We start from the raw sequence: 23,661 nt of genomic DNA, 5'->3' as shown, positions 1-23,661 counted from the left end.
CCCCTTTACAGGGAGGGGCCACTGCCATCAGCCTCATTGCCCACACCTGGGGTCCCTCCAGCTCCAGCCCACAGCTGGAGGCCATCCCCCCACCCCCACAGTGCATCATCACCCCTCCCCTGGGCTCCCTCACAGCCCCTCGCCAGGGGCAAAGGAAGCACAAAAGGCAGCCAGCAGACAGCAAGTGTTTATTCAGTCACACACATAACAAGTCCCAGAAGGGAGTCTGCTCTGGGGCTCAGGGCCCCTAATGCTCCCCCTGCCCCTGGCACACCTGGGCGCTTGTTCCCAGAGCCACACTCCTCAGGCCAGCAGGGAACAGTCAGTCAGTCAGTCGGCTCCTGGAACAACGGGCTGCTGGGCACAGCTGGAGACTGCCAAAAATGAGGAGCAGGGTGCAGGACACTAGAAGACAGGAGAAAAGGGGCAGCCAGCTGGCCAGTATGAGGGTAGCGAGAAAACAAGAGGCAAGGAATGGGGTGGTGAGAGGATGGGGACAGGGAGCCTGACACGGATACGGAGAAAGAAGCAACAGGGAGAGAAGAAAAGAGGCAGCAGAAAGAGGAAGGAGGAGCAGGACAGAGACCAACAAAGAAGGATGAGGAGCAGGACAGAGATGCAGAAAAAAAACCTGGGATGGGCAGCACAACAGACACGGAGGAAAAAAGAATATTAGGGGCAGGGAGCTAGACCAAGAGAGATGGCAAAAGACAAAGCTACAAAGAACAGGGCACAGAGGGAGGAAAAAGCAACAGCGATGGGGAGTCAGGACAGCAAACAATGGAGGGAAAGGGCAGGGGAGGAACGCAAATCAAACCACAGAGCTACATGTTACAGGGCAGAGAAGGAAGAATTAGGAAACAGGGACAGAGAGACAGTAAAAAACAGACCTGGAGACAAAAACTAATACCAATGCATACAGAAAGAAGAGGGGGGGAATTCTAAAGCAGAGGAAACAGAGACAGTGAGATGAAGAAAGGACAAAAGCAACAGACTACAAGGCGTCAAGAGAGGAATTACTGAATAGAAACAGAGCGCCAGCCAGAAACAGACCACGCAAGAGAAAAGATCACACGGGGTATGGGGCACATAGGAAGGAATTCAAAAACCAGGGACAAGGAGCCAGACAGAGAGACACGCAAAAATTAAATGGGGAAAAGAGACAGGCTACAAGGCAGAGAGGGAGGAATTGATAAATAGGGACAGGGCACCAGACAGAGCATGATGGAGAATGGGAAAAAAAATAGCAGCAAGCTACAGGGAAGAGGGAGGAATTAAAGAACAGTGACTGGAAGACAGACAGAGAGACATGGAGAGAGAAGACAAAAGAGCAATGGGCAACAAGATGGATAGGGAGGAAATAAAAAATAGCAGAAGGGAGTCAGCCAGAGAGAAAGACACCGAGGAAAAAGGCCAGACAGGCTATGAGGGGCGGAGGTAGGAATGAAAAACTGGGGACAGGGAGTCGGACAGAGAGAGATGGAGATCACAGGAAATAGCAGCAGGTGCAGGAAGAAGAGGGAGGAATTAATCGATAGGGACAGGGAGCTGGACAGAGAGGGATCAAGAAAGGCAACAACAGTGGCAGGGTACAGGGCAGAGAGAGGGATGACCTACAAGACGGGGACAGGGAGATGCTCCAAGCAAGATGGAGAAGGAAGATACAGCTGAGCAAAAAAAGCTGAGCAGCATCAGAAAGAGAGGAGTCTAGGAGAAAGACAGGGAGGGACCAGGACACACAAGAGGGATGAGAGGGCCCCGAGCGCTCGGGACTTACCGCAGCTCTCAGTGCTGCTGGGAGAATTTGACAGGTCAGACTCTTCCTTCTCTTTGTCTTCTCCCTTCCTCTTCTGTAGCTCCAGTTGCCTGGCTGTCCTCCACTTCAGAGAATATGTAGGCATCTCACAGCTCTTACGAGATGAGGCCTGCTAGACACGGAACCTCACTCAATCACACACTACATGCAGGAGTAGGACAGAGGAAAGAGAGAAACTGATAAGCGAGGAGCAGAACAGACGGATCGAGAGAGAAATGGACTGAAAAGAGGAGCGAGAGTGATACAAAAGGTACAGAACAAGCTGGAGTGGTTGAGGAAATAAGAGAGAGAAAAACAACAAGCTGGAGTGGTTGAGGAAATAAGAGAGAGAAAAACCCACACAGATCAGGACAACTAGAGGGAGGGATTAAAACCATGGCTGGGCTGCAGGATTTGAAAAAAGCCAGGGAGCACAACACAAGAAATAATGGGACACTGAGCTGGGCAGGGGGATATAGCAAGAAACAATGGGACGGGCAGTGGTATGGAGCTCTACAGGCAAAATGTTTGGGAGAGGATGGAGGACAGAGAGAAGAAGAGAAAAGGGACAGGCAGTGATGGAGAAAGGAACAGCAGCAACTGAGAGATGAGGAGAGGGACAGGAGAGAGGTGGAGAAAGAATGCCAAGCCAGCGATGAGTAGCAGGCCAGAGGGATCAGAAAACAGAGGAGGCAGGACAGAGGCATCTAGAAGAGATGTGAGGGACAGGGAGCCAGAGAGCAGGAGACGACTGCGGGAGGGAGAGGGACACAGAGCAGGATGCTGGCCTAGAACCAGCAAGAGCAACAGGGAGAATGACAGAGAGGTGGAGCATGAGAAAAGACAGGGACACATAGGACACATGAAGCAATCAATAGCCGAGGCAGGGAGCAGCACAAAGGGTCCGAGAGAGGGCGAGGTGAAGAGGGTGGAGGACGGGGACAGGGAGATACAGAATGAGGGGGTTGAGCGTCAGTGAGCAAGACAAAGAGATAGAGGTGGAGAAGGGGGGAGGGCAATAGGCAGTCAAGGACACATAGCGGCACGTGCAGGCACAGAGAGAAAAAGAATGAGTGGGAGCAGGCCAGAGAAGTTGAGGGAGAAAAGGGATCAATGCCAATCAGGATGAAGAACGGGAAAAGGAAAAAACCAGCGCTAGGTTACAGGAGCGAGACAGAGAATGAAAAAAAAGGAGAGGAAGCAGGACAATATCATGGAGAGAAAAAGAAAGAGGCAGAGCTAGAAGAAGAGAGAGAAAGAGGGAGAGGGAGCAGGACAGAAGAGAGAAGAGCAGAGGTAAAGGGAAGCAAAAAAAAAAAAAAAAATCACATCAGTGTGGGATAGAGAGGGCAACAGGGGAGGGCCCACATGCACTCGAGGGGCTTACAGGACCCCGTGGTCCCAGGACTCACCACAGCTCTTGCTCTCAGCGCTGCCAGGGAAATTTACCACTTCAGACCCTTCTTTCTCCTTCGCTCTTCCCTTTCTTCTTCTGTAGCTCCAGTCGTCCCCTAAAAGAATACGCGGGTGTCTCTCAGCTCTTACAAGCCCGGCCGAACACAGCTCCGAGAGCCACAGCACGGCTCTGGGCAACACCGCCGCCGCCCGGCCCCACCGCGGAGCGCCTTCTGCCCCCGGTCCCGCCGCACCGCGCGGCCCCCCCCGTCGCGGCTTTTCCCGGCAGCCGCCAGGCGACCGACCGCGCGGCCCCGCTCGCCTTCTCTCTGCTGCTCCCTCGGCTCGCACCGGCTCCTCCTCCAGCACCGCCCCGGACAGGGAGGGGCCGCTGCCCACAGCCTCACTGCCTGCCGCTGCGGCTCCTCCAGCCCGGCCCACGCTCCCCCCCACCCCCCGCAGTAACTATAGCGACCAAGACCGTTATTAAACGCCTAAAGTGCCGCTCAGTCCTCCGAACTCGCGCTCTATGAGCTGCCAGTCCTCCAGCCCCGGGGGGGGCGGAGCCAGCGGGGGCAGGGGCGGAGCCAGGAGTCGCGCAGGCGCGGTGGGCGTGGGGCGGAGCCAGCGTGGGTGAGGGGGCGGAGCCAGGATCCGCGCGTGCGCGCTTGGCGGAGGGCGGAGCCGGCGTGGACGGGGGCGGAGCGAGGTGTCGCGCATGCGCGGTGGGTGGGGGGGCGGAGCCAGGAGCCGCGCGTGCGCGCTGGGCGGGGGCGGAGCCATCGTGGGTGGGGGGGCGGAGCCAGGAGCCACGCGTGCGCCCTGGGCGGGGGGCGGAGCCAGCGGGGGGGGCGGAGCCAGGAGGCGCGCAGGCGCGGTGGGCGTGGGGGCGGAGCCAGCGTGGGCGGGGGGCGGAGCCACAAGCTGCACGTATGCACTGAGCGGGGGGCGGAGCCGGGGGGGCGGAGCGAGGAGTCGCGCATGCGCGGTGGTTGGAGCCGGGGGGCGGAGCCAGCGTGCGCGGGGGGGCGGAGCCACCGTGGACGGGGCGGAGCCAGGAGCTGCGCGTGCGCGGTGGGCGGGGGGGCGGAGCCAGGAGCCGCGCGTGCGCGCTGGGTGGGGGGCGGAGCCGGCGGGGGCGGGGGGCGGAGCCACGAGCCGCGCGTGCGCGGCGGGTGGGGGCGGAGCCACAAGCTGCGCGTGTGCGCTGGGCGGGGGGGGGGGGGGCGGAGCGAGGTGTCGCGCATGCGCGCTGGGCGGGGGGCGGAGCCACAAGCCGCGCGTGCGCACTGAGCGGGGGGGCGGAGCCAGGAGCCGCGCGTGCGCGGTGGGCGGGGGCGGAGCCAGCGTGGGCGGGGGGTGGAGCCACAAGCCGCGCGTGCGCGGGGGGCGGAGCCGGCGTGGGCGGAGCGAGGAGTCGCGCGTGCGCGGTGGGCGGGGGGGGTGGCGTAGCCAGGAGCCGCGCATGCACGGTGGGCAGAGCCAGCGTGGGCGGGGGGCGGAGCCAGGAGCCACGCATGAGGGGGGCGGAGTCAGGAGCCGCTCATGCGCACTGGGCGGGGGGGCGGAGCCAGGAGCCGCGCCTGCGTGCTGGGCGTGGGGCGGAGCCAGCGGGGGCGGAGCCAACCACCATGCATGTGCAGTAGCCCGGGGCGTGTCCAGAAGTCACGCATGCGCACTGGGTTGGAGGAGGCAGAGGCGGTCACCGCGCATCCGCGCATGCGCAGTGGGGGGGGGGGGGGGGAGAATTCCAGGATGCAGTATCCGCTTTTGGCCACACCGTGGCAGCAACGAGCAGGAATGCGGCGGTGCCAGCGGGCATGCGCGATCTCCGGGATGCAATAAGCGATTTTAACCACTCACCTGGGACAACCCCAATAGATGATCCACTCTGGAAAACTGACCCTCCCGGGATAATCCACACCAGAGAACCCCCAGAAATGCCCCTCAAACAGCCGGCGTCTCACCCCAGATTTTCCCTAAATTGGTTGGTTTTATTTCTGTAACACAAAAACTGGGGGTTTTGTGCTTTTCCGAAATACTCCACTTCGTTTTTTTTCAGCACTTCTCCACAACATCAAAATTGGTGATTTTTGGTTTTGTGCATGAAAAGGGGTTTTCTGTTCTCCAGCTGCACCAATCCAGGCAGGTTTGGCTTTCCCAGGAGCCCCAAAATGAAGGTTATTTTCCAAAAAAACCTGGGGTTTTTTCCTCCCGTTGCAGACCCTGAATCAGGATGCTTGGGGTATTTTTGTGCCGTGGCAGCAACACAGGGCTGGCCCCACTGTCAGGGGGTTAACAGCCAGCAGGCAAACCTGGCCCAGGGGACCTGTCAAGCATCAAGGAGATGGTTACAACAACACACCTGAAAAACAAAAACCCCAAATGCTATTCCGGCATCTTGAAAAATAAGACAGAAGAAAGTTCCATCAGAACAAGGGTCAGGATAGCAGTGGAGCTCAGGGAGGACTCTTTGTGAACAGGTCAGCTCCACATACAACACACCCTGGCAAGGCCGGAGCGATTTCACCTCCTCAAATCACCAGCAAGGCCGATCGATACGATCCCGAGCACATCCTGCCCATAAAAGCAAACGCTCTTGCTGGTGTCGGAATGTCTCATCCCATCCATGCAGCAGGGCTGCAGGGAGGGAACCCCGCGAGGATGCAGGATGAGGTCGTACCGCCATCACAACCTATGGCTGACGGATCTGCCGCGACAGCCACGGCCCTTGCGCTGCTGCTGCTGCTGCTGCACATCCTGCTTGCTGGGTCAATAAAATCAGAAGTGAAGTGTTTAAAACTTTAAAGAGTAAAACAAAGAATAAAGAATAAAGCTCAGTCCTTCACTCTTTAGTATAAAGGTGGGCATATGCTTATAGAAGTGTTTTTATTAGATGTGTAAGTATTTGATTTTCCTTTTGCATTCCCTGAACTTGCCCAGCTGTGAGCTGATACCATTAGACTGTCTATCTCCAAAATACACACGGACAACTTGACGGGGGGGGGGGGGGGGGGGGGGTGGTGTGTTCCATAATTAGCAGGGACATCTGGCCAGCTGCACCGCCCAAGAGTACTACTGCCAAATACATCATCTCTGAAGATCCACTCTGATGGGAAATTCATAAAATGAAACTTCTTTGAGAAAGGTTTCCATTTTGTAAAGTCTCTTTCTAACTGAAGTCAAGATTAGACCCTGTAGGGCAGTGGTCCCTGATCCCTCAACTCAGCTTTCAGAGGCCCAGGGGTCTGAATCCATCCTCAACAAAAATCACATCAGCTAACCAGGATATTCCTGCAGCTGCCAGGTTCTTCTTCATCATCTGCAAAAAAAAAAAAAAACAGTGCCAGCAGTCAGCATCACATCAGCTGACACACCTCTGCCACAACACCCTCCACCTCAACAGCCATGGGGCTTTCCGCTCAGCTGCTCTGCGCAGAGTCCAGTGTCGGACGCTGCGGCCAGCGTGGCCCGTGGCACCTACGATACCAAAAGACAGAGAGCTACCACTGTGCTTGTGAGAAATCACCAGCCCCATGCTCCTCCTCTCTACTACCCAGCTCACCTCAAACACTCATCCGATTCCAAAGGCAGCCTGCCCGGCACCTGCAAAACCAAACAGAAATGCTTCATCGAGCTGCCACTTGATTCTCTGCACGAAAACCCTGACCCAGCTGACAACCGCCTCACTGTCCTGGACTGCTCAGCGGCACGCGGCTTCACCCCTCCCAGCCTACATGTGGCACCTGCAAAAACCAAAGTGAGAGGCACAAGCTGAACCTGCAGCCTGCCCCCACCGACTGCCATCTCCTGCCCCGTTACCTTGGCCGCTCACCCACCCCGCCTCTGACATTTACTGGTCGCCACGTCGAGGCCTGGGTACCACCTGTAAGACACAGACAACAGGAGATGCTTCTAGCTTCACCAACAGTACGACACCTGAAAAATAACTGCTACTTCAGCCCACTCGTCTCACCTTGCCCGAGTCACCTCCGGTGTCGATATCCTGCTTTGCACCTTCAAAATAAAAAAAAACCCAAACCAATAAGCTAGTCATGTAGCAACCAGTCACGTCTTCTCTGACACCACATGCTGACCCACCTTCTTACAGTGCTCTGCTCGCTGCCTCTGTCACTCTTTGGTGCATGTATTGTCCCTCTGGATCTGAAAAAAACTTTTAAGCAAGTCACCTGGATGCTGAGTGACAGCTTAACAATTCCAGAGTTCTTGACTCCATGTAGGAACACTGTCTAGGGTCTCATTACAGCCTGCCATTAAAAAAAACATAAAAACAAAACAGCATTAAGCCCTACATACACAAGCCTTAACACCTTTGAGATTCCATCTGTTCAACTACCACTCCCGCAGCCTCTCCCAGATAGCTCCGGTCATCCCCGTGACATCCTTGCCTGCTGCTGAGGGCTGCTTGCTCTGAGGGGGCTATACGGGCTGTACCTAAACAGTCCAGGCAAATCAACATTAACTACAGACTCTTAGTGCTATTCTTCCCCTGACTGACATTGCTGTGCCCCCAGGCACCCAGATATGTGTGCAGACTGACACACCAGAGAGTAAGAGAAGAGTGCTCTGAAGAGCACCAAAAAACAAAATCCAAAGGGAGCTAAAGTGCCACAAGAGTGTGGTGGAGTACGCAAAAGGACTCAGAAGACATTGTTATAGAGAGCAGAGGAGTTAGGAGGGGGCAGGATAAGAAAAGAAGCCTTGCAGACACAGCGAGGGCCCTGGAGTCTCAGGAGGGCATCTGGGCAAACTACAGATGACAGAGAACAACCAAACGGAGACACCCTCGATGGCAGAGAGAAAGAAAAAGGAGCGCTGCACAGCAAAGAAAGGAGGGAGGCTCTGACAGAACGAGAGAGAGAAAAAAGGAGATCGAGTGCTACAAGGTGCTGTGGAGATCGAGGGAGGTCTCAGCAGGCACTGCGACTGTGAGGAGAGGGATCGTGGGGGCGGGGCTGATGGATAAACGAAGGCTGAGGGACAACCAGGAGGAACTCGGGTGATCACCTGAGCAGAGTACAGGTGGTCTTGGGTGGCTGGGAACTAAACACGGGAATCCTGGCTAGCACAGAGGAACAAATTAGTTCGTTTGTGGCTCAAAGATGGCCCCACAAAGTGCTACAGGACGGAACCGGACCACAAGGAAGGTGTTGGGAGGCATCGTGACTGGGAGGAGAACTGTCCTGAGGGAGCCAGAGAGACAGAAAAAGGATGGGGGACATGACGATTAAATCCCGAGGGGATCTGAACCAAGTAAACACGTCATCAGAGGGCCAGGGAACGAACAGGCACGGCTAGAGGGAAGAGAGGACAGAACGAGCGGCTTCTGCCCCCGGTCCCGCCGCACCGCGCGGCCCCCCCCGTCGCGGCTTTTCCCGGCAACTGCCAGGCGACCGACCGCGCGGCCCCGCTCGCCTTCTCTCTGCTGCTCCCTCGGCTCGCACCGGCTCCTCCTCCAGCACCGCCCCGGACAGGGAGGGGCCGCTGCCCGCAGCCTCACTGCCCGCCCCGGGGGCTCCTCCAGCCCGGCCCATGCTACACCCCACCCCCCCCCCACCCCCCCCCGCGGTAACTATAGCGACCAGCACCGGGATTAACCGCCTGAAGTGCCCCTCAGTCCCCCGAACTCGCGCTCTAGGAGCTGCCAGTCCTCCAGTCCCGGGGCCGCCGCGGCGCATGCGCAGTCAGTAAAACTGATTAACTTGATTTTTTTTTTTTCCCCCAAAGAGAATGAAACGAAGACATAGTATGAAGATCGTGAGCACTGCCAACTAACGAGGACAGTCGCTGCTCAGGCTGAACCGCCTCCACTGTTGTCAGTAACACGACAAGAAGCCATACGAGCAGGTGATTTTAACCGGGCAGAGAAGACCCCAGAACTAGTGTGTGGTGACCACGAGTGCATGAACCTGAGAAAATACTTAAACAGAAATACAACAAACATGGGGAACCCGAGGGGTTACCTCAGGGATAAAGGACACTGTCGAAAGCCTGCAAGGGGCAGAGGAAGAAACCAGAGAATACTGAAGAGCTGGTCGGAGCAGTTTAACCTTTATCTTCTCTGAGAGTTGCCCCCGAGGGGGATACTGCCCCCGGCCACCTCCACTCCCACTCGCCAGCACTCACCTGCCAACACAACTTCTGAGCTGCAGATGAGCACAACGGGGCTCCGTTGCCTCAAGTTCGGGCACAGGCAGGGCAAACCCTTCCTGAACCGCTCAAGTTTTATTAGAGAAAGTTCAGGAGAAGGGAAGGGAGTGGAGGAAAACACTCCATGGTTGCAGAGTGGCAGCTGCTGCTTCACTTCCTTCATGGAGCTCACAGGTGTGCTGCACTTCTTGGCAATTCGCTCAGGCACGTTCCAGGGTCTGTCTCAACTTTAACGGCATTAAAATAGAAGGTTAAGAAGTGAAGCGGTCATGCTGATCATTTACACCTTTACCGGTAGCAGCACCTTGCATTTCTCAAAAGGAACCTTTCCTGCTTTTGCCCCCAACTGGGGAGCAATTTTACCCCAGTCCACTCCGACGAACACCTTCGCTGTGGAAGCGGCACTCAAACTCGCAAGTTCGCGGCGGTGACGCTTTCTTTTGACTTTCCTAAGGCGCAGGTTTGCAGCGCTTCTCGGAAGCAGATGGGAACACTGCAGTTACTGACGGCCCCCCTCAGCCTCAAGATGCAGAAGGATGGAGGCCGAGACGGTCGGGGGGGCCGGGGCCTTGTCCGTTCTCAGAAACCCTCCCCAGTTTGCTCTGCACACCAGTCCCATGCAGAACACGCGCAGCCGCGGCTCTGGCTGGCCCTGACAGCTCACCCTTCTATCCCCTTGCCAGGAACTAGCGCACCACCGGCTACAGCTCAGCCCAAAGCCAAACCAACATAAAATTGCTCCTACGGCGACACCGCCCCACCACCAACCTCGTCTCTGGAAACCACCACCTGATCTCCCCGTGTTTTGCTGATTAGGGTATCAATTAAACTCGGACACCAGAGTGAAAAGCGCAGGCGTCTTTTACTAGAAATAACTAAATAATATAACAGGATAATACAGAAAACATACAGTAAGAAAACACAGAATAGTGCACTCAAACAAACAGGAAAATACAGGGTAATGCATCAAATCATTACTACCTGAGAGAGAGGGAATAGCGATTAAGAAAGACCCATCACCACTTGCACCCGTTCCCATCATCCAGACCTGCAGGCGCTGGGCAGCCCCGGTTACAGCGAGGATTTGGAGAGCCTTTCCCGGCAAGTGGGAAGTCCTACACGGTGCGTTCACCCGTAGGTGAGGCTTCCAAAGTTGCTGTGAGCGGGTCCAGCCTTATATACCCAAAAATCAGCAAGCCAGAATAGCTGGCACCTTTGAGTTGAGCGGAAATATCTGGTTTCAATCTCACATTAGATTCCTCCAGAGCCTGGCCAGGGCTCAGGGGAGAAGCTAAGGGAGTTCCTCTGCTTATCTAACTGGATTAGGCGCAAGGTCTCGCATCAGGCCACAGCGACAGACAACGGTCTCCATGACCCTGTTATTTTATCCACACACAAAAAAAGATAAATATACATTCAAGACAGCTACGTCTTCCATACGTATCTCACTAATGATTACATACTGAGTTAGCAGCATAAGCTCGGGGCCTGTTGCTCAGGCTTCAACACTTCCACTTTTTACATCAGAACCGTGCAGGTGCTGAAAGAGAAGCATTCAGAACAGGGAAAATCACCTCCAAATCCCTGCTCCCGACTGCTCTTCCCCTGGCATGCCACACAGCCTCAAAGGACACTTCGGGTGGCTGCAGAGCCCTCCCACTCCCCACAGCTGGTGCGGCCACGTCAAAGTACAAAAAGGAGTTTTCAGACAACTTCAGGAAGTCGAGTCATCTTCAGGTGGAATTGGAGCAGTTTCTAAAACTCTGGAGAACTGCCAGGAGCCAAGTACCTGCTCAAGAGGCACAGAAAACATCCCCAAAGGGGCAGGGATGCTTGAGGAGTGCTTTCTCTTGCTTCTTCGGCAGCCCGCTGCCACTCCTCCCCCGGCTCGCTCTTGCCTTTGCAGGTCCTTCCACACGCGATGGTCGTCTCTTCATTCTGCTCCGCCACCAGCTGCTGCAATGGCAGAAGGACGCCGTCGGGTCTGAGAGGGACGCTCACCACAGCATCACCCGAATCCCGTCTGCCCTCCCACCCACAACCCCCTATACCCTAACACCCCCCACCCCCCCTCCCCCCAAAAAACCTCAAAGATCAGCTTTTCTCACCCAATCGGCGCTCCGGGGCTGCCACATGTGGAGTCCCAGCCGGCACTTGGAGCTGGGCTTGGAGTCGGGCACTCTGGGCAAATGGAAGCTGGGCACGCAAAGCAGTGGCCAAAGAAGCTGCGCCCCTGCTTACAGGGGGCTCGAGCCGCTGTCGGGACTGCAGAGTGCCTGGGGCTGCAGGTCACTGGCCAGCCCCAGACTTACTAAAGCAGCCTGCCCAGCCCTGCTTACAGGGCGGCTGAGCGGCTCCTGGGGACAGAGGGCTCCACGGCTCATGGCACTCGCCCCGAGTACAGAGCGGGCACACTGGCAGGTCGCCAGCAGGACAGGCAGCCACCCAGGCAGAGACCCGGGCCCTGACTACAGGCGGGTCGCACGTTGGCCGCGCTACGGCCACGCGGCTTCGCTCTGTCCTTGGAAAGGAGGGGCAAGCCGGGACTCGCCCTCCGCTCGCGGGCTCAGAGGGGACCGACCCCCTGTTGCTGCACAGAGCCCTTCTTTCCCTCCTGGGAAGTTTAAGCTAAGTACACTGCAGCGATTTCAACAGGGGCCTAAACGAGCAGCTCATTCGCTCGCTCACTCACTCGCGCAGACGCAGGCAGGCACACAGACACAGACAGGGACAAACAAAACTTACCGGAAGAGAGAGCGAGCTCTGTGCAGCCAGTGTCTGGGGAGCCACCCCTTCCCACGAGCAGGAGAGCAGAGCCCCAGACCTGCCTCCCAGGACACACGGAGCCCACAGGGACTCAACATGCCATGGGGCTTCACAGGTGGCCAAGGGACAAATGCCGTGACACGCCCCGACTCCAGGGGGTCATGCCGGCCAGGCCGCCAGCAGCCAGAAAGCCACCAGGGCCGGGGAAACAGCCCTCCCCTGCTTACAGGGCGGGCGTGGGGTCCGGAGAGCCCCATTTCCCCCTCGGCGCAGAGACAGCGCTGCTCGTTCTCCTTACAGGGCCACCCTTCTCTCCGGGCAGCCAAACCGTGGGGCAAGGTGGCAAAAGGCCAGAGACCTGAGCCCTGCTTACAGGGAGGTCACCCAGCACAGTGCTGGCCAGGACACCACAGGTGCCGGCAACGGTCTTGTGTGACCGCAGCCCCGGTAACATGGAGGCCCCTTTGCCCAGAGCTCCCTTCTCTCGCCCCGCTCCTCTCTTCAGCCCGCCGCTCCTCATGATGCCTCGTCTTTCTTCTCCAGGAGCTGCTGCTTGGAAGGAGAGTACAGTCAGGTGCCAGCTCCCCCACCCGGAGCACAGAGGGAAGCCGGCCCACGGAGGGAGGTCCCCACAGTGCGCCGGCCCACCCCCCATACCTCAACACCCCCCCCTCCTCCCTCCCCCACGAAAAAACCTCACAGACCGGCTTTTCTCACCCAGTTGGTGCTTCAGTGCTTCCTGCAGGGACGACTGCAACGGGGACTCGTCTGCTCCAGGCTCCCGGCTGCGTCCAGCGGGGCCTTAGACCCTCCTCAGCCCCTGAGGCGACAGCACTCCCCCCCCCAGGCGGCTCCAGTCCACCCACCGCCTGCCCCGCGGCAACGGCGCTCCCCCCCCGCAGGCGGCGACGGCGCTCCCCCCCGCCCCCAGGCGGGTTCCAGTCCCCTTCCCCTCAGGTGGCCGCTCCGCCCCTCACAGTGGCGCTTTGCCCAGAGCGCCCTTCTCCCACTTTTTGCCCAGACTTCCTCCGCTCCTCCTGCCACTCTCTCTTGCCTTGCGGGTCCTTCCGCACGCGATGTTTGTCTCTTCTTTCTCCACCACCAGTTGCTGCAACGGCAGGAGGACGCCATCGGGTCTGAGAGGGACGCCGGCCCCCAGACACAGCTCGCCACAGCACCACCCGAATCCCGGCCACCCTCCCCACCCCTGTCCCGAAAAAACCTCACAGATCGCCTTTTCTCACCCAGTTGGTGCTCCAGTGCTTCCCGCAGGGACGACTGCGACGTACTCCGTCTGCTCCGAGCTCCTGGCCGCGTCTGGCGGGGCTGGACCCGCCCCCTTCCCCTCAGGCGGCCGCTCCGCCCCCACAGCGACTTTCCCGCCCTCACAGTCTATTACCTGGGCTACAGTACTTGATCTTGTCCAGAGAGTGGCAGTGTGGTTGCGTCTGGCCTCTCTGCCTATAAGCGGAGGATGCCGTAATCCAATTATAACTGAAGGGAATTTTGTGTTTGATTAGCTTCTATTAAAAAAAAAAAATTATTTTAGGGAAGTATACACACAGGGATACTTTTGTAACTGAGTGATCTGTTTAACCATCCTCCAAACCTTAATATACAATACTATTAGAAGTAGTAAACATATTAAAGTTAGAATTAGGAAAATCAGACCGAGTGAAACATGGAATTAAACAGTCCTGTTGGTGGTGGTGACCATCCAAATAAGCTTTCCCACTGTCGATGTTGTCGATGTTCTTCAAGGAAAGAAAAGAGAACTGTCTCGGGGTGGAGGGGGGGGAGGCTGAACAGGTTACCCCTTAGGATGCAGGATAAATCCATCTCGTACTGATTTTGGTTTACTCCATTATTGTCAATAGCATCCCATGCTAGAGGTAGGGGGGGTGCATCTAAAATTGGTGAAGGTTTAAATGGTTGCTGTAATGCTAGTGGGTCAGTATTAATAGGCATTTGTAATTTAGATATGTTTTTAATTCTAGTATCAGAGTTTTAATCGCTTCTTCATGTTCTGAATCCCAACTCTACGGTTTTCCTTTTTGTAAAAGCAAATACAGTGGACAGGCAATGGAGAATCCAGGTACATGTTTTCTCCAATATCCTAAAGTACCCATTAGCTATTGTAATTGTTTTTCTAGATTGGGGCATTTCTGATTGTTATATTTTATTTAGAGTATCTGGTGGTGCTGGGGACCCGCGGGCTCTGCGGGGCTGTTTGCACCTTTCCTCACCTCTGGGCTACCGGTGCTCTGCTCTCTTCCCCCGGCATCCACACGAGGCTCCCTGGGCAGGGCCTGTCCCTTCGAGAAGAGACGCTGCACAAAGTTCCTCCCCAGCCTGCCCTCCAGCGCGCGGCGAGCCGTGCGGCAGGGAAAGCAGAGAGGCCCGTTGGGCTGGGAGATGTCCTCAGCAGGGGACCGCAGAGCCCGGGAGGGTCCGTCTTTGCTCCGGGCAGCCGCGGAGCCCTGCGCTCCTTGCCGCTCCCACCAGCGAGCACTATGCTGCCTGCAACACGCAACACTTGGTGGGCTGGAGGGGCTGTTCTGCCACTGGGTCAGGCGAGCAGCTCAGTGCCTTCGTCTGCCTAATCCACCTCCTTAAAACATACCATACCTAGTCCTGAGAGTCAGCCCCTCCCACTTGCCCAGCTTTCCAACAAGTGACTTATAAGGAGACTCCTGCTCTAGCTTCCACAGCTTCTAGACCTTCCATTGGCAAGAGATATAATTTGTTGCACACAAGATAAATAACATGGAAGAGGGACATTTCTTCTTATTCCGGAATTTTATTGCCAAGTGGGAGACTGCATCAAGTGTTCTTGAGCATAGATAGATATGAAACAGATAGCTGGAAGTACTAGGTCTGTATTAGTTACCCTGCACAACTAGAACCAGGACAGCATTGAGCCCAACCAATAAATCTGGAGGTTTGTCAATCAAATTTCAGCAGGAGCTGCCTCTTTGGAGCACACACAGTCTCCCAATATGATGGCTTCAGAAGTTGTTAATGTAAACAGACTCTCTCATTTGTAGGCAGAGCACTTCATCAATATACAATGTATTCTCCTTAATCTGGATCTCCTCCTCCAAGGAAAGCTGTCGGCGGCTCAGACCTTTCAACTCTGCCTCAGCCTGTGCCAGTGTGTCCTTTAATCTAACAAGGAAAATACAGAGAGACATTAGTTCAAAACACCTGGATAGCTTTTTTTTCATACAGGATAAGAATTGAGGGGGAAAAAAAAAAAAAAAGATGAGAGGGGATTTACAGAGACAATATCCATGCAGCTTCCCTTAAAGTGTCCTGCCCTTAAGGCAAAAGCAATTCCCAACCTTTTAGGGAGAATAACTGGGACCCATGTCACTCTGACTCATTAAATTAACTCAGTAACCTATACCACAGATTTTCCCCTCTTTCATTATTTCCACTTACCTTTGAATATTTTTTGTAATCTCTTGAACTTCATTAATCAGCCTGTCTTGCACCGTGTCATAACACAATTCCACATTGGGGCGATGGTTTCTTGCTTGCAAGCGGGTTTGAGCCACTTTAACAGGTCCTTCTTTATCAGCAATTGCTTTCTTTAAGGCTGCAATGTTCACCTCCTGTGAGGCAGTCTCATCCAGCACCTTAACAAAGCCACAGAATGAAGTGCTGCACACTGTCTCTTACAATGGGTGAAATCATCAACATCTCTTTAATAGTTACAGTAAAACAATCACAGCGACAGTCATTATGTTGTTATTTCATCAAAGGATGGCGGTGGGGAGGCAAAATGCGGCAAAGGTTGCCAATATTGTAAAGGTAAAATTCTTAAAGCGAAGTAGCTCAAGCCATTGGATTGAAAAAACTGGTAGATAACCCAAGCCCATTGTTTCCACATTTTGGCTGACTGTCCCCTACCACTTACCACTGCAAGGAGTGTCTCTAGCTTGTGCTTGGCATCCTTGACTTCCTTCACCCTTTTTCTAAAAGCGACATTCACCATCTCACATTGCTTGTGCATGTCATTCGCTGTCTGTGAGAGGATGCCATCAATCAGCACCCTTAGTGCCAAAGAATTGTTTCTCTGCTTGTCAGCCTTTTCAACATTTATGTTTGAGAAATTTATCCAGTCTTCAGGGCTAACAAAACTGAAAGAGATTCAAAATAAAAGGTCATCAACTGACAGCATCAGACCCTCTGTGACTTCATAAATCTATGATTCCACAAAACTGAGAACGAAGCAGTATTATTAACTGCCCACGCCAGTGAGTGCCAGTTGTGCTGGAAATCATACAGATACAAAATAAAGACCCTCTCTGTCGCAAACATTTCAGAACAAAGTAGGCAAGGGTAGGATGGAAATGAATTTGCTAATGTCACAGAGCAACTTTGTTATAACTTTTCTTTCCCTGACAAAGGATTAAGTTGTTGTGGGAGAAACACGGATAATAACCAATATTTCTTGGAACACCTTTTATTAAGCAAGCTGTTATTACTAATACAATTCAGCTGTTACTACTAATAGTAGATAACTATTAACATAAAACATTCATTTATTCTCTCACACAGTTCACCACCTACAAGACAGGCACTTATAGTACCTGGCTGGAGCAACAGTTGAGAAGACAACCCCAACTACATCCCCAGAATTAGAGGGTCATACTTCAACACCAGTGGCTTGCAGGCACGTGTCTGTAAAGATCCTCAGAGGGTTCCTTGTTTCATTGCACGGATATATAAAGCTGTAATTGTCATTTGCATATATCAGCCAACACCATTCTGGGTGTGGTCTGAGTCATGCAACCTGTTGCTGATGCATGCTAACATGCTAGAAGCAAAAACTGTCAGTCTCTTGATGTTCCAAGTTTGTCACGTTGCTTTCTCAGTATGTGTCCTGTTCTCAACCTGTTTTTCTGTGGTAGCTATTTCTCCATCTAAACCATTCACACTAACTAATCCACACAGGAGGGGCACATTTGAGATGTTAATGACTGAGTCAGAAACTGACTCCACACCTCATGTGTCCCAGACCAGTGTTCTTCACACTAGGACACTCTGGGAGAGGAGAGGAAGTTAGATTAGTAAATCTATTCTGGGTTTAAGCAATGTGTGATATTTTTCCCTTAGCTAACTGTGAGCCTCAAAAACTTTTAGTAAACTGCTGTTCATTGGGAACATGATTATTGTGGCTTATTTCACAGACATATTACACAGATATTAAAGTGATACACAGAAGTATAAAAAACAATCTACCAACAGACAGATGATGGACAGATATAGTCCATTTTACACAAAATTACGTTATTCTTGCTATTACTGGAACAGCTTATACTAGCTGTATAATTATCATACGTTCATTGAACTAAATAACCACTTACTTTCCTTCTATTTTCACTGCATTATCAGCACATCTGATATCAGGAGTGTTGTTTGTGAGGCTAGCACAGTAATCATTGATCATCAAAGCTGTGAACTTGTCCTTCAGATCCATTTCCAGGTTGTATTTTGCTGAACGGTTTAGTCTAAGAGGAGAAACAACCAAACTCTAAGCCAAAGTGTAGGCACTCACAGGTGTCCCTAACATGCATGCATTAGGTAATACAAATGATGTTATGGAATTCTTCATGTATGAACTGTTAGCTGCAAAGTCCCAAAATCTAGAGCATGAAGCCACCTCCATACAAATTGATGGTACAGTTTCCACTGGAATTAAAGGCACAGGAATGGATCATGAGAAGACCAGAGATCATGTGTAACTACTATGAGTTCTAATAAACAGGACTTCTCACCATTACTGATCGCATGGTATGAACTAGGACTGCTTTCCTGTAACTGTTTAGCACTGAAGGTAACTTTGGACCTGTGCTCAGCCTGGCTCTACAACTTCTCAGGATGGTGGCTGTCCTACTTCTCAGCTTATCAGTGTTCAGTTGTGCTCTTTGCCTCTGCACCTGATTTGCTCATTGGTTTGTTCCAATGTACGCCCAAGCAAAGCAATAACCCCCTGGAGGACTTCAGCTTCCTTCAGCAGTTCCTCTTCCACTTTATCATGCACCAAGTCAATCCCAGCTCGCCTCTGCCTAAACAAAAAGAGGAAAAGCCATCAGACACACTGTTCAAATGTAAGCACCTAACAAAGGATGATGAAGCCCAGCTTTACAAACTGAAGGCTTTTCCTTGCCACATGGGAAGTTTTTCCTTTATGGCCTTGGCTCCCCAGTGTTATAACACCTAAATCAGACTGTGACTCCACTGCAAAGAGGCAGACCCTTAGTTTGCAGCCTTTTTTATTACTTGTTAACGGTTCGTTACCTAGATTTTTCTTCTGTCTCGGAATGCTTTTCTTCTTAATCATCTCACCTGTTCAGGAGACACTTTTGGGCAATGAGCAGTGGTTCTTTGCAGCTCTCCAATGATTTCTCCAGCCTAGTCTTGAAAGTCAACAGTACCTCTGTCTCATGAACAATTTGTTCAAGTTTGTTATCTAATTCTCGCTTCCAGAATTTTATTTCTTCCCGCCTCTGTTCTGCAGAACGAAAATTGCAAACAGGTATTAATACAAGCCCATTTTATATGCCAGAGCATTGCAGGTCAGATCTCAGATATGGCTAAAAATAGACTTCTTCCATAATGGAGCACATGTAGTGCTGTAAGATGATGTGTGGAGACAGTTTTGCAACCCTGTGTCGGGAGGTTTGGCTGGAATAGCTTTCTGTGTGTTTTGGAGAAGTCATTTGTTCGTTATAAAATAAAGAATCTACCTCAAAATATTTTTTAAAATATTTTGAATTTTCCCATGAGATCAGTGAGCATGACATTGAGTCCTATTCACTACCAACTAATTTTTTAAGTCCGTTTTAAACACATAGCTCAATAACTCATCTTGACACTTGCAGAACACATGGGATTACCTATTTTCTTGTTGACATCACTTTGGGTTTTCTGAGTTGTCTTTTCTGTTTCATCCAGCAGCCTCCGACTCTCAGCCATCATGTGCTCTGACCTGGATTTCTGGGACTCTGTACTGGCACACTGCATCTTGTTCGCAATGTCCCATTCTGAGGGATGAAACTTGGGTGGAGCTTGCAACAGTCTGGCCATTGTTTTTTTGGAAAGTTTCTGGATGTAACGCAGGTCAGGTTCTTGAAATGTGGAACCTGAGAACAGGAATAACATTATATTTGGCTGCAAAAGCAAGAAAGGGAGAAGGCAGTTCCATGAGGGTGAGAAAAATTCTTGCCTCTTTCACCTGCAAAATGACACAGGTATGAAAAGGAAAGAATTCTTGCTCAAGACTCCCCAAGACTTTGCTAAGGTGTGGGGGAGACAGTTTGGAGTGGGAGAATGAATAAACAGAATAATTTGGGAATGGAAGCCAAGAGAGAGTAAGAGGCTTGAAAGTGGAACTGAGAGGAAAAGATGGGCTGTCTGCAAAAGGAGGAAGAAGAGAAAGAAAAGGAGACCTGTGAGGAAGGACAGAATTACTAAATGGACAATCACAGAAAACTGAGAAAAAGTGAGCAAATATAAAAGATAAATAGTCTCCCACAGGTTAGAGAAGTAAACACCTTTTAAGAATACAGCTGGAGAGGCAGATGAACCCTAGGTTGTAAAAAAGAAATGCAGTGGTCATTACTTAAAAAAAACCCACGACCTGAAAAGCTGAAGGAGGAAATATAGCAGGTATATGAGGAAATGGAAAAGCCTAGGAAGGGCTAAAGCAGAACAAAGAACAAAGCATACTGGGGACACTGGTTTAACGTAGAGTGAAACCAGTGACCAAAATACATGCAAAGTTGCAGCAGTTTGATTATCAGTTTTCCTTTCTTGCACTATGCCCATCCAGTATTCCTGAGACAACTCCTCACCACAAATGCACACAGCTGCTCCTCAGCAACACACAGCTTTGCTCACACTCCAGCACAGGTACCCTTAAAGTAATCCCCCTTCTCCCTCACACACCTCTTGGCTGATACCGCTCCTAAGGTCAAACTCTGGCTAAGTGCCACGTCCTCAGTTCCCCTTCACTGAGAGGGGTTTGCTCCCAACTGTCTTCCAGCCTCAATCTCCACAGCAGCAGCAGCAGCACATAGTTTCTTTTTAAGAATGTTCGACTAAATATTCCAGGAGGTGGCTCCGAACAGCATGGAATGTAAACAAAGCAGTTGCTAAGGGAACAGCAACACTGCCTCTAGCAACCTTCTGCTATTGCACCAGGTGGAAGACGCACAGCACACACAAGCCAGTGGCGCTTCCTTTCACCCATTCCCAGTTAAGATCTGGCTGGAAATAGAAACGTATTCTTTGTACATTACTTGAGATAGTTCCCACAGCTTTGGATAGTAATTTTTGATCGATTTATTGCAGAAATGCATAAAGATTGTGAAAGCAAATGAAAGGCATGTTAAGTACCTAGCTATCTAAAATGTCACTCATAAAATATCCTTAGCAGTATGCTCCATCTCAGCGGCAACTATATTCTTCCCCGGGATAAAAGAGATTGTGAGCCAGACAGAAGAAATTAAAGTGACAAAAGAGCATTACCTCAGATGGTAGTTATGTCCCCTCCGTACAGCCCTGACGTAGTCTAGATCAGAGCAGGGTTTCTCAGAGTTCCCAACAAGGTTCAAGGGGATTACAAAGTGATAAGGAAGCAAGTAGCACTGGTCAAAAGAAACTGAGCTGGTCCAAGACAGAAAAGTGGGAAGCAACTGCAATTGTTGGCTGCAAATACAGTGCAGTGACAGCTAGAAAGCTGCTTAAGGATCTTTAATTTCAAACAGTAGCTAAATTCATGAACGATCATTAAAACTGGTAAATACAGTGCCTCTCATGCCAGTTGCCATGTAAACAGAAATCTGTGCATACTCCAGAGGAGTTTCTGCTAAGGAAACTGTCTTACAGAAAAATACAGGTATTTCACAGTTAGCCAAAGAAAAATACAGGCTTCAGAAGAAAGGGCTGACATTAGAACTGAGGCCATCAGCCTAAGAGGAGAAGGAGCTAGAGATTCAAGAAGCAGCAGAGAACGGGTTGCAAGGCAAGCAAGGAAAATGAACAATATATGTTAACTGATGCAGGAGGGTGGAAAGCTGTGGACACAGACACTCAGCATGCTCTTGATACATGAGGCAAAGCAAAACTATGACTAGGCTGAACACTGACCAGAATCAATTACACAGACCACTACTGAGGCAGACCTGTAACTGTACACATGAAGTCTGCAACTATTTGCACATAGAGCAGTGCTTCTGTGGGCTGTCCCTTGATTTGTACATTCTGGTGCCTCTTGGTCTAGATATACCTTTTTTTTTCCCCTAATGAATATTTTTTTAACAGATTCTTAACATAACATGCTAAAATGAGTTAGCTGAAAGCAGTAAATTTTGTCACATGAACATCTGGAGCAACAACTGGAGCCATTTCCATAGTAACTGAAAGATTTCCAATGACCTAAGTAGATCTGAACTCAAAGCTAGTGTCAACAGAGGTCTACTTTGGCCAGCGTGAGTCACAGAATATGCATCAGGCTACATATTAGTCATCTTCCACAAAAGTTTATTATCTGTACTCTTAGTAACATTCCAAGGCTTTTAGAAATATGAGCAAAGTAAAGAGGGATAACAAAATGAGTCAAAATAAACTAAAATGCTGAGATAGCTGAATGGCGGTTGAGAACAATTAACGTCTTATGTTTCTGAAAACACGCTCAGTCACTTTGAAAGCTGAGGAATCCCTGAGTGATGGCTCTCCAAGACATTATTATGAGACCCGTGGCACTTCAAGCAGTTTTGTTCTGAAAACCCAGTATCTGATGCTCTCCTGACCCAACTTGTGAGCGACACCATCACAAAGTAATTCATTTGTAGCTACCAACTCTAAATCTGTTCTTGTTAGCTTTCCATAAAAGATTATTTCCTTTTAAACTGTAATACGAAATTTACAATTGATCCTTCAACAGGAATTATACAATATAGAAAAGTTTTCTTTTTACCTCAGATGGTTTTCAGGGGTTAAATCATTGTAGACTTCCTGAGGCTGACAACCATGCGCCGTTAGTCAAATAACACAGGTGGAATCAGCTCGGCAATCAGGACAAGTTAGAAAGAAATGAAAGTGAAAAGTCTTAATTCCTGAAAACCTCGAGCAATTTAGAAGGGGAGAAAATGACCCCGAGGCAGACCGGGGCCGCCACCGTCAGTGAAGGCCCTGCCGCGCACGCCCCGGCCACCTCCCGCCAACAGCACCACGCCTGCCTCAGCCCCCCGCACCCCCCTCCCCCCCACATATCTCCCCCATATATCCCTCCCCCATATATACACACCCCCCCACCCACCCCCAATATCTTCCTCCCGTCGCCTCTCGCGAGGTTACAGGCCTGCGCGGGCAGCGCCGCCCCGCGGGCGCGCGAAGGAGCGCAGGGCGGCGTCATCCTGGCGCGGGCGGCAGCGCGGGGCCTGCGGCGGCCTGCACCGCCCTTCCCGCGCAGGATGCGAGAGCTGACACAGCGGGGCGAAAAAGCAAATCTTCCTCGGTGTGGAGGCATGGGTAAGCAAATGCCAGCTTGTGTGCGGCCAAAACGCTGCTCGCAACGCGTGTCCCACGCTAAGGCCTTCCCAAGGGCCTTTACAAAGGAGCAGTTCCTCACCCTGGTGAATTGTACCTGGACATGAAAACCAGGTTCATTATGAAGAAGTGGCCAGAGTCCTCTGAGTCTGAAAAATACCTTACGTTTTCTGGGGACGCGTCTAAATAACCAGCATTAATAAGACTAGAACTAAATTAAATGTGTTGCCATGTTCCTTATTAGGCACATGAAAAATACCATAGGTAGACTAATTTTCTAGGTTGAGCTGATACCACAGCATCATTAACTGCTTCTTTCAATTTTGCCAAAATTGCAAAGCAGTCTAACATAACAGGTCTGAATTCTGGTGTTCCGCTAGTGTCCAGAATAACGTCCTATGAAGAAAGGCTGAGAGAGTTGGGGGGGTTCAGCTGGAGAAGAGAAGGCTCTGGGGAGACCTTAGAGCGGCCTCCCAGGACTGAAAGGGGCTACAGGAAACGGGGGAGGGACTCTGGATCAGGGGGGAGGGATAGGACGAGGGGTGACGGTTTTAAACTGAGAGAGGATAGATTTAGATTAGATTCAAGGAAATGTTTTACACTGAGGATGGTAAAACACTGACACAGGTTGCCTAGAGAGATGGTAGATGCCCCATCCCTGGATCACAGTCAGCTTTGGATGGGGTCTTGAGGGACCTGATCTAGTTGAAGATGTCCCTGCTCATTGCAGGGGGAGTTGGACTAGATGACCTTTAAAGGTCCCTTCCAACCCAAACTCTGATTCTATGTTAACTCCACTGAGGCTTTATCTAGACATAGAGTTATTTTAGCATAACCAAAAGTGGATTTTAAATGCACCTTACATAAAGCAATGCCAACTTTTATTTTGGACACAAACCATCTCTGTAAGCCAGGCCGGGTTTAAATTAATGACGCAAATTGAGCCACATGTGGGTTAGTTTTATACCTAA

General features: G+C 51.6%; 1 protein-coding gene and 3 long non-coding RNA genes across 9 annotated transcripts; all 4 read right to left on the bottom strand.

The window, feature by feature from the left end:
* Nucleotides 1–169: 169 nt before the first annotated feature.
* On the bottom strand, nucleotides 170–3,738 carry LOC141952604 (uncharacterized). 3 transcript variants are annotated; one of them, XR_012631667.1, is made up of 4 exons: nucleotides 3,513–3,738; nucleotides 3,208–3,306; nucleotides 1,778–3,034; nucleotides 170–405 (listed from the first exon to the last, which is right to left on the bottom strand). It is a non-coding gene; the product is annotated as an uncharacterized LOC141952604 (long non-coding RNA). The 3 variants fall into 3 exon arrangements; XR_012631666.1 differs by lacking the exon at nucleotides 3,513–3,738 and having other exon boundaries at nucleotides 3,208–3,483; XR_012631668.1 differs by lacking the exon at nucleotides 3,513–3,738 and having other exon boundaries at nucleotides 1,778–2,950; nucleotides 3,208–3,483.
* A 2,303-nt stretch (nucleotides 3,739–6,041) lies between these two features.
* On the bottom strand, nucleotides 6,042–9,224 carry LOC141952683 (uncharacterized). Of its 2 annotated transcripts, XR_012631691.1 has the most exons (4): nucleotides 8,800–9,224; nucleotides 7,292–7,458; nucleotides 7,167–7,207; nucleotides 6,042–7,076 (listed from the first exon to the last, which is right to left on the bottom strand). It is a non-coding gene; the product is annotated as an uncharacterized LOC141952683 (long non-coding RNA). The 2 variants fall into 2 exon arrangements; XR_012631690.1 differs by lacking the exon at nucleotides 8,800–9,224 and having other exon boundaries at nucleotides 7,292–8,526.
* Nucleotides 9,225–10,204: 980 nt separating this feature from the next.
* Nucleotides 10,205–13,854, bottom strand: LOC141952642 (uncharacterized). Of its 2 annotated transcripts, none has more exons than XR_012631673.1 (3): nucleotides 13,372–13,854; nucleotides 11,470–12,676; nucleotides 10,205–11,317 (listed from the first exon to the last, which is right to left on the bottom strand). It is a non-coding gene; the product is annotated as an uncharacterized LOC141952642 (long non-coding RNA). The 2 variants fall into 2 exon arrangements; XR_012631672.1 differs by lacking the exon at nucleotides 13,372–13,854 and adding an exon at nucleotides 12,845–13,016.
* Nucleotides 13,855–14,907: 1,053 nt separating this feature from the next.
* On the bottom strand, nucleotides 14,908–22,387 carry TEKT1 (tektin 1). Of its 2 annotated transcripts, none has more exons than XM_074890374.1 (8): nucleotides 22,119–22,387; nucleotides 19,036–19,281; nucleotides 18,485–18,650; nucleotides 18,076–18,204; nucleotides 17,503–17,646; nucleotides 16,050–16,272; nucleotides 15,572–15,768; nucleotides 14,908–15,295 (listed from the first exon to the last, which is right to left on the bottom strand). In XM_074890374.1, exons 2-8 carry the CDS (start codon nucleotides 19,223–19,225, stop codon nucleotides 15,136–15,138), a joined length of 1,209 nt encoding a protein of 402 aa, XP_074746475.1. In that variant the 5' UTR covers nucleotides 19,226–19,281; nucleotides 22,119–22,387; the 3' UTR covers nucleotides 14,908–15,135. The 2 variants fall into 2 exon arrangements, with proteins under 2 accessions (XP_074746475.1, XP_074746476.1); XM_074890375.1 differs by lacking the exon at nucleotides 22,119–22,387 and adding an exon at nucleotides 20,087–20,232.
* Between the last annotated feature and the right edge of the window lie 1,274 nt (nucleotides 22,388–23,661).

Source organism: Strix uralensis, chromosome 20 (genome assembly GCF_047716275.1).
Source record: "Strix uralensis isolate ZFMK-TIS-50842 chromosome 20, bStrUra1, whole genome shotgun sequence".
NCBI lineage: Eukaryota > Metazoa > Chordata > Aves > Strigiformes > Strigidae > Strix > Strix uralensis.
This window is presented reverse-complemented; position numbering and strand designations above follow the sequence as displayed.

Coding starts and splice junctions, on each gene's coding strand:
- TEKT1 (XM_074890374.1), bottom strand. CDS start 19,225: ATGGCCAGACTGTTGCAAGCTCCACCCAAGTTTCATCCCTCAGAATGG. Junction 18,651..19,035: donor TGATGTCAACAAGAAAATAG/GTAATCCCATGT, acceptor TTCGTTCTGCAG/AACAGAGGCGGGAAGAAATA. Junction 17,647..18,075: donor CAAACCAATGAGCAAATCAG/GTGCAGAGGCAA, acceptor TTCTCCTCTTAG/ACTAAACCGTTCAGCAAAAT.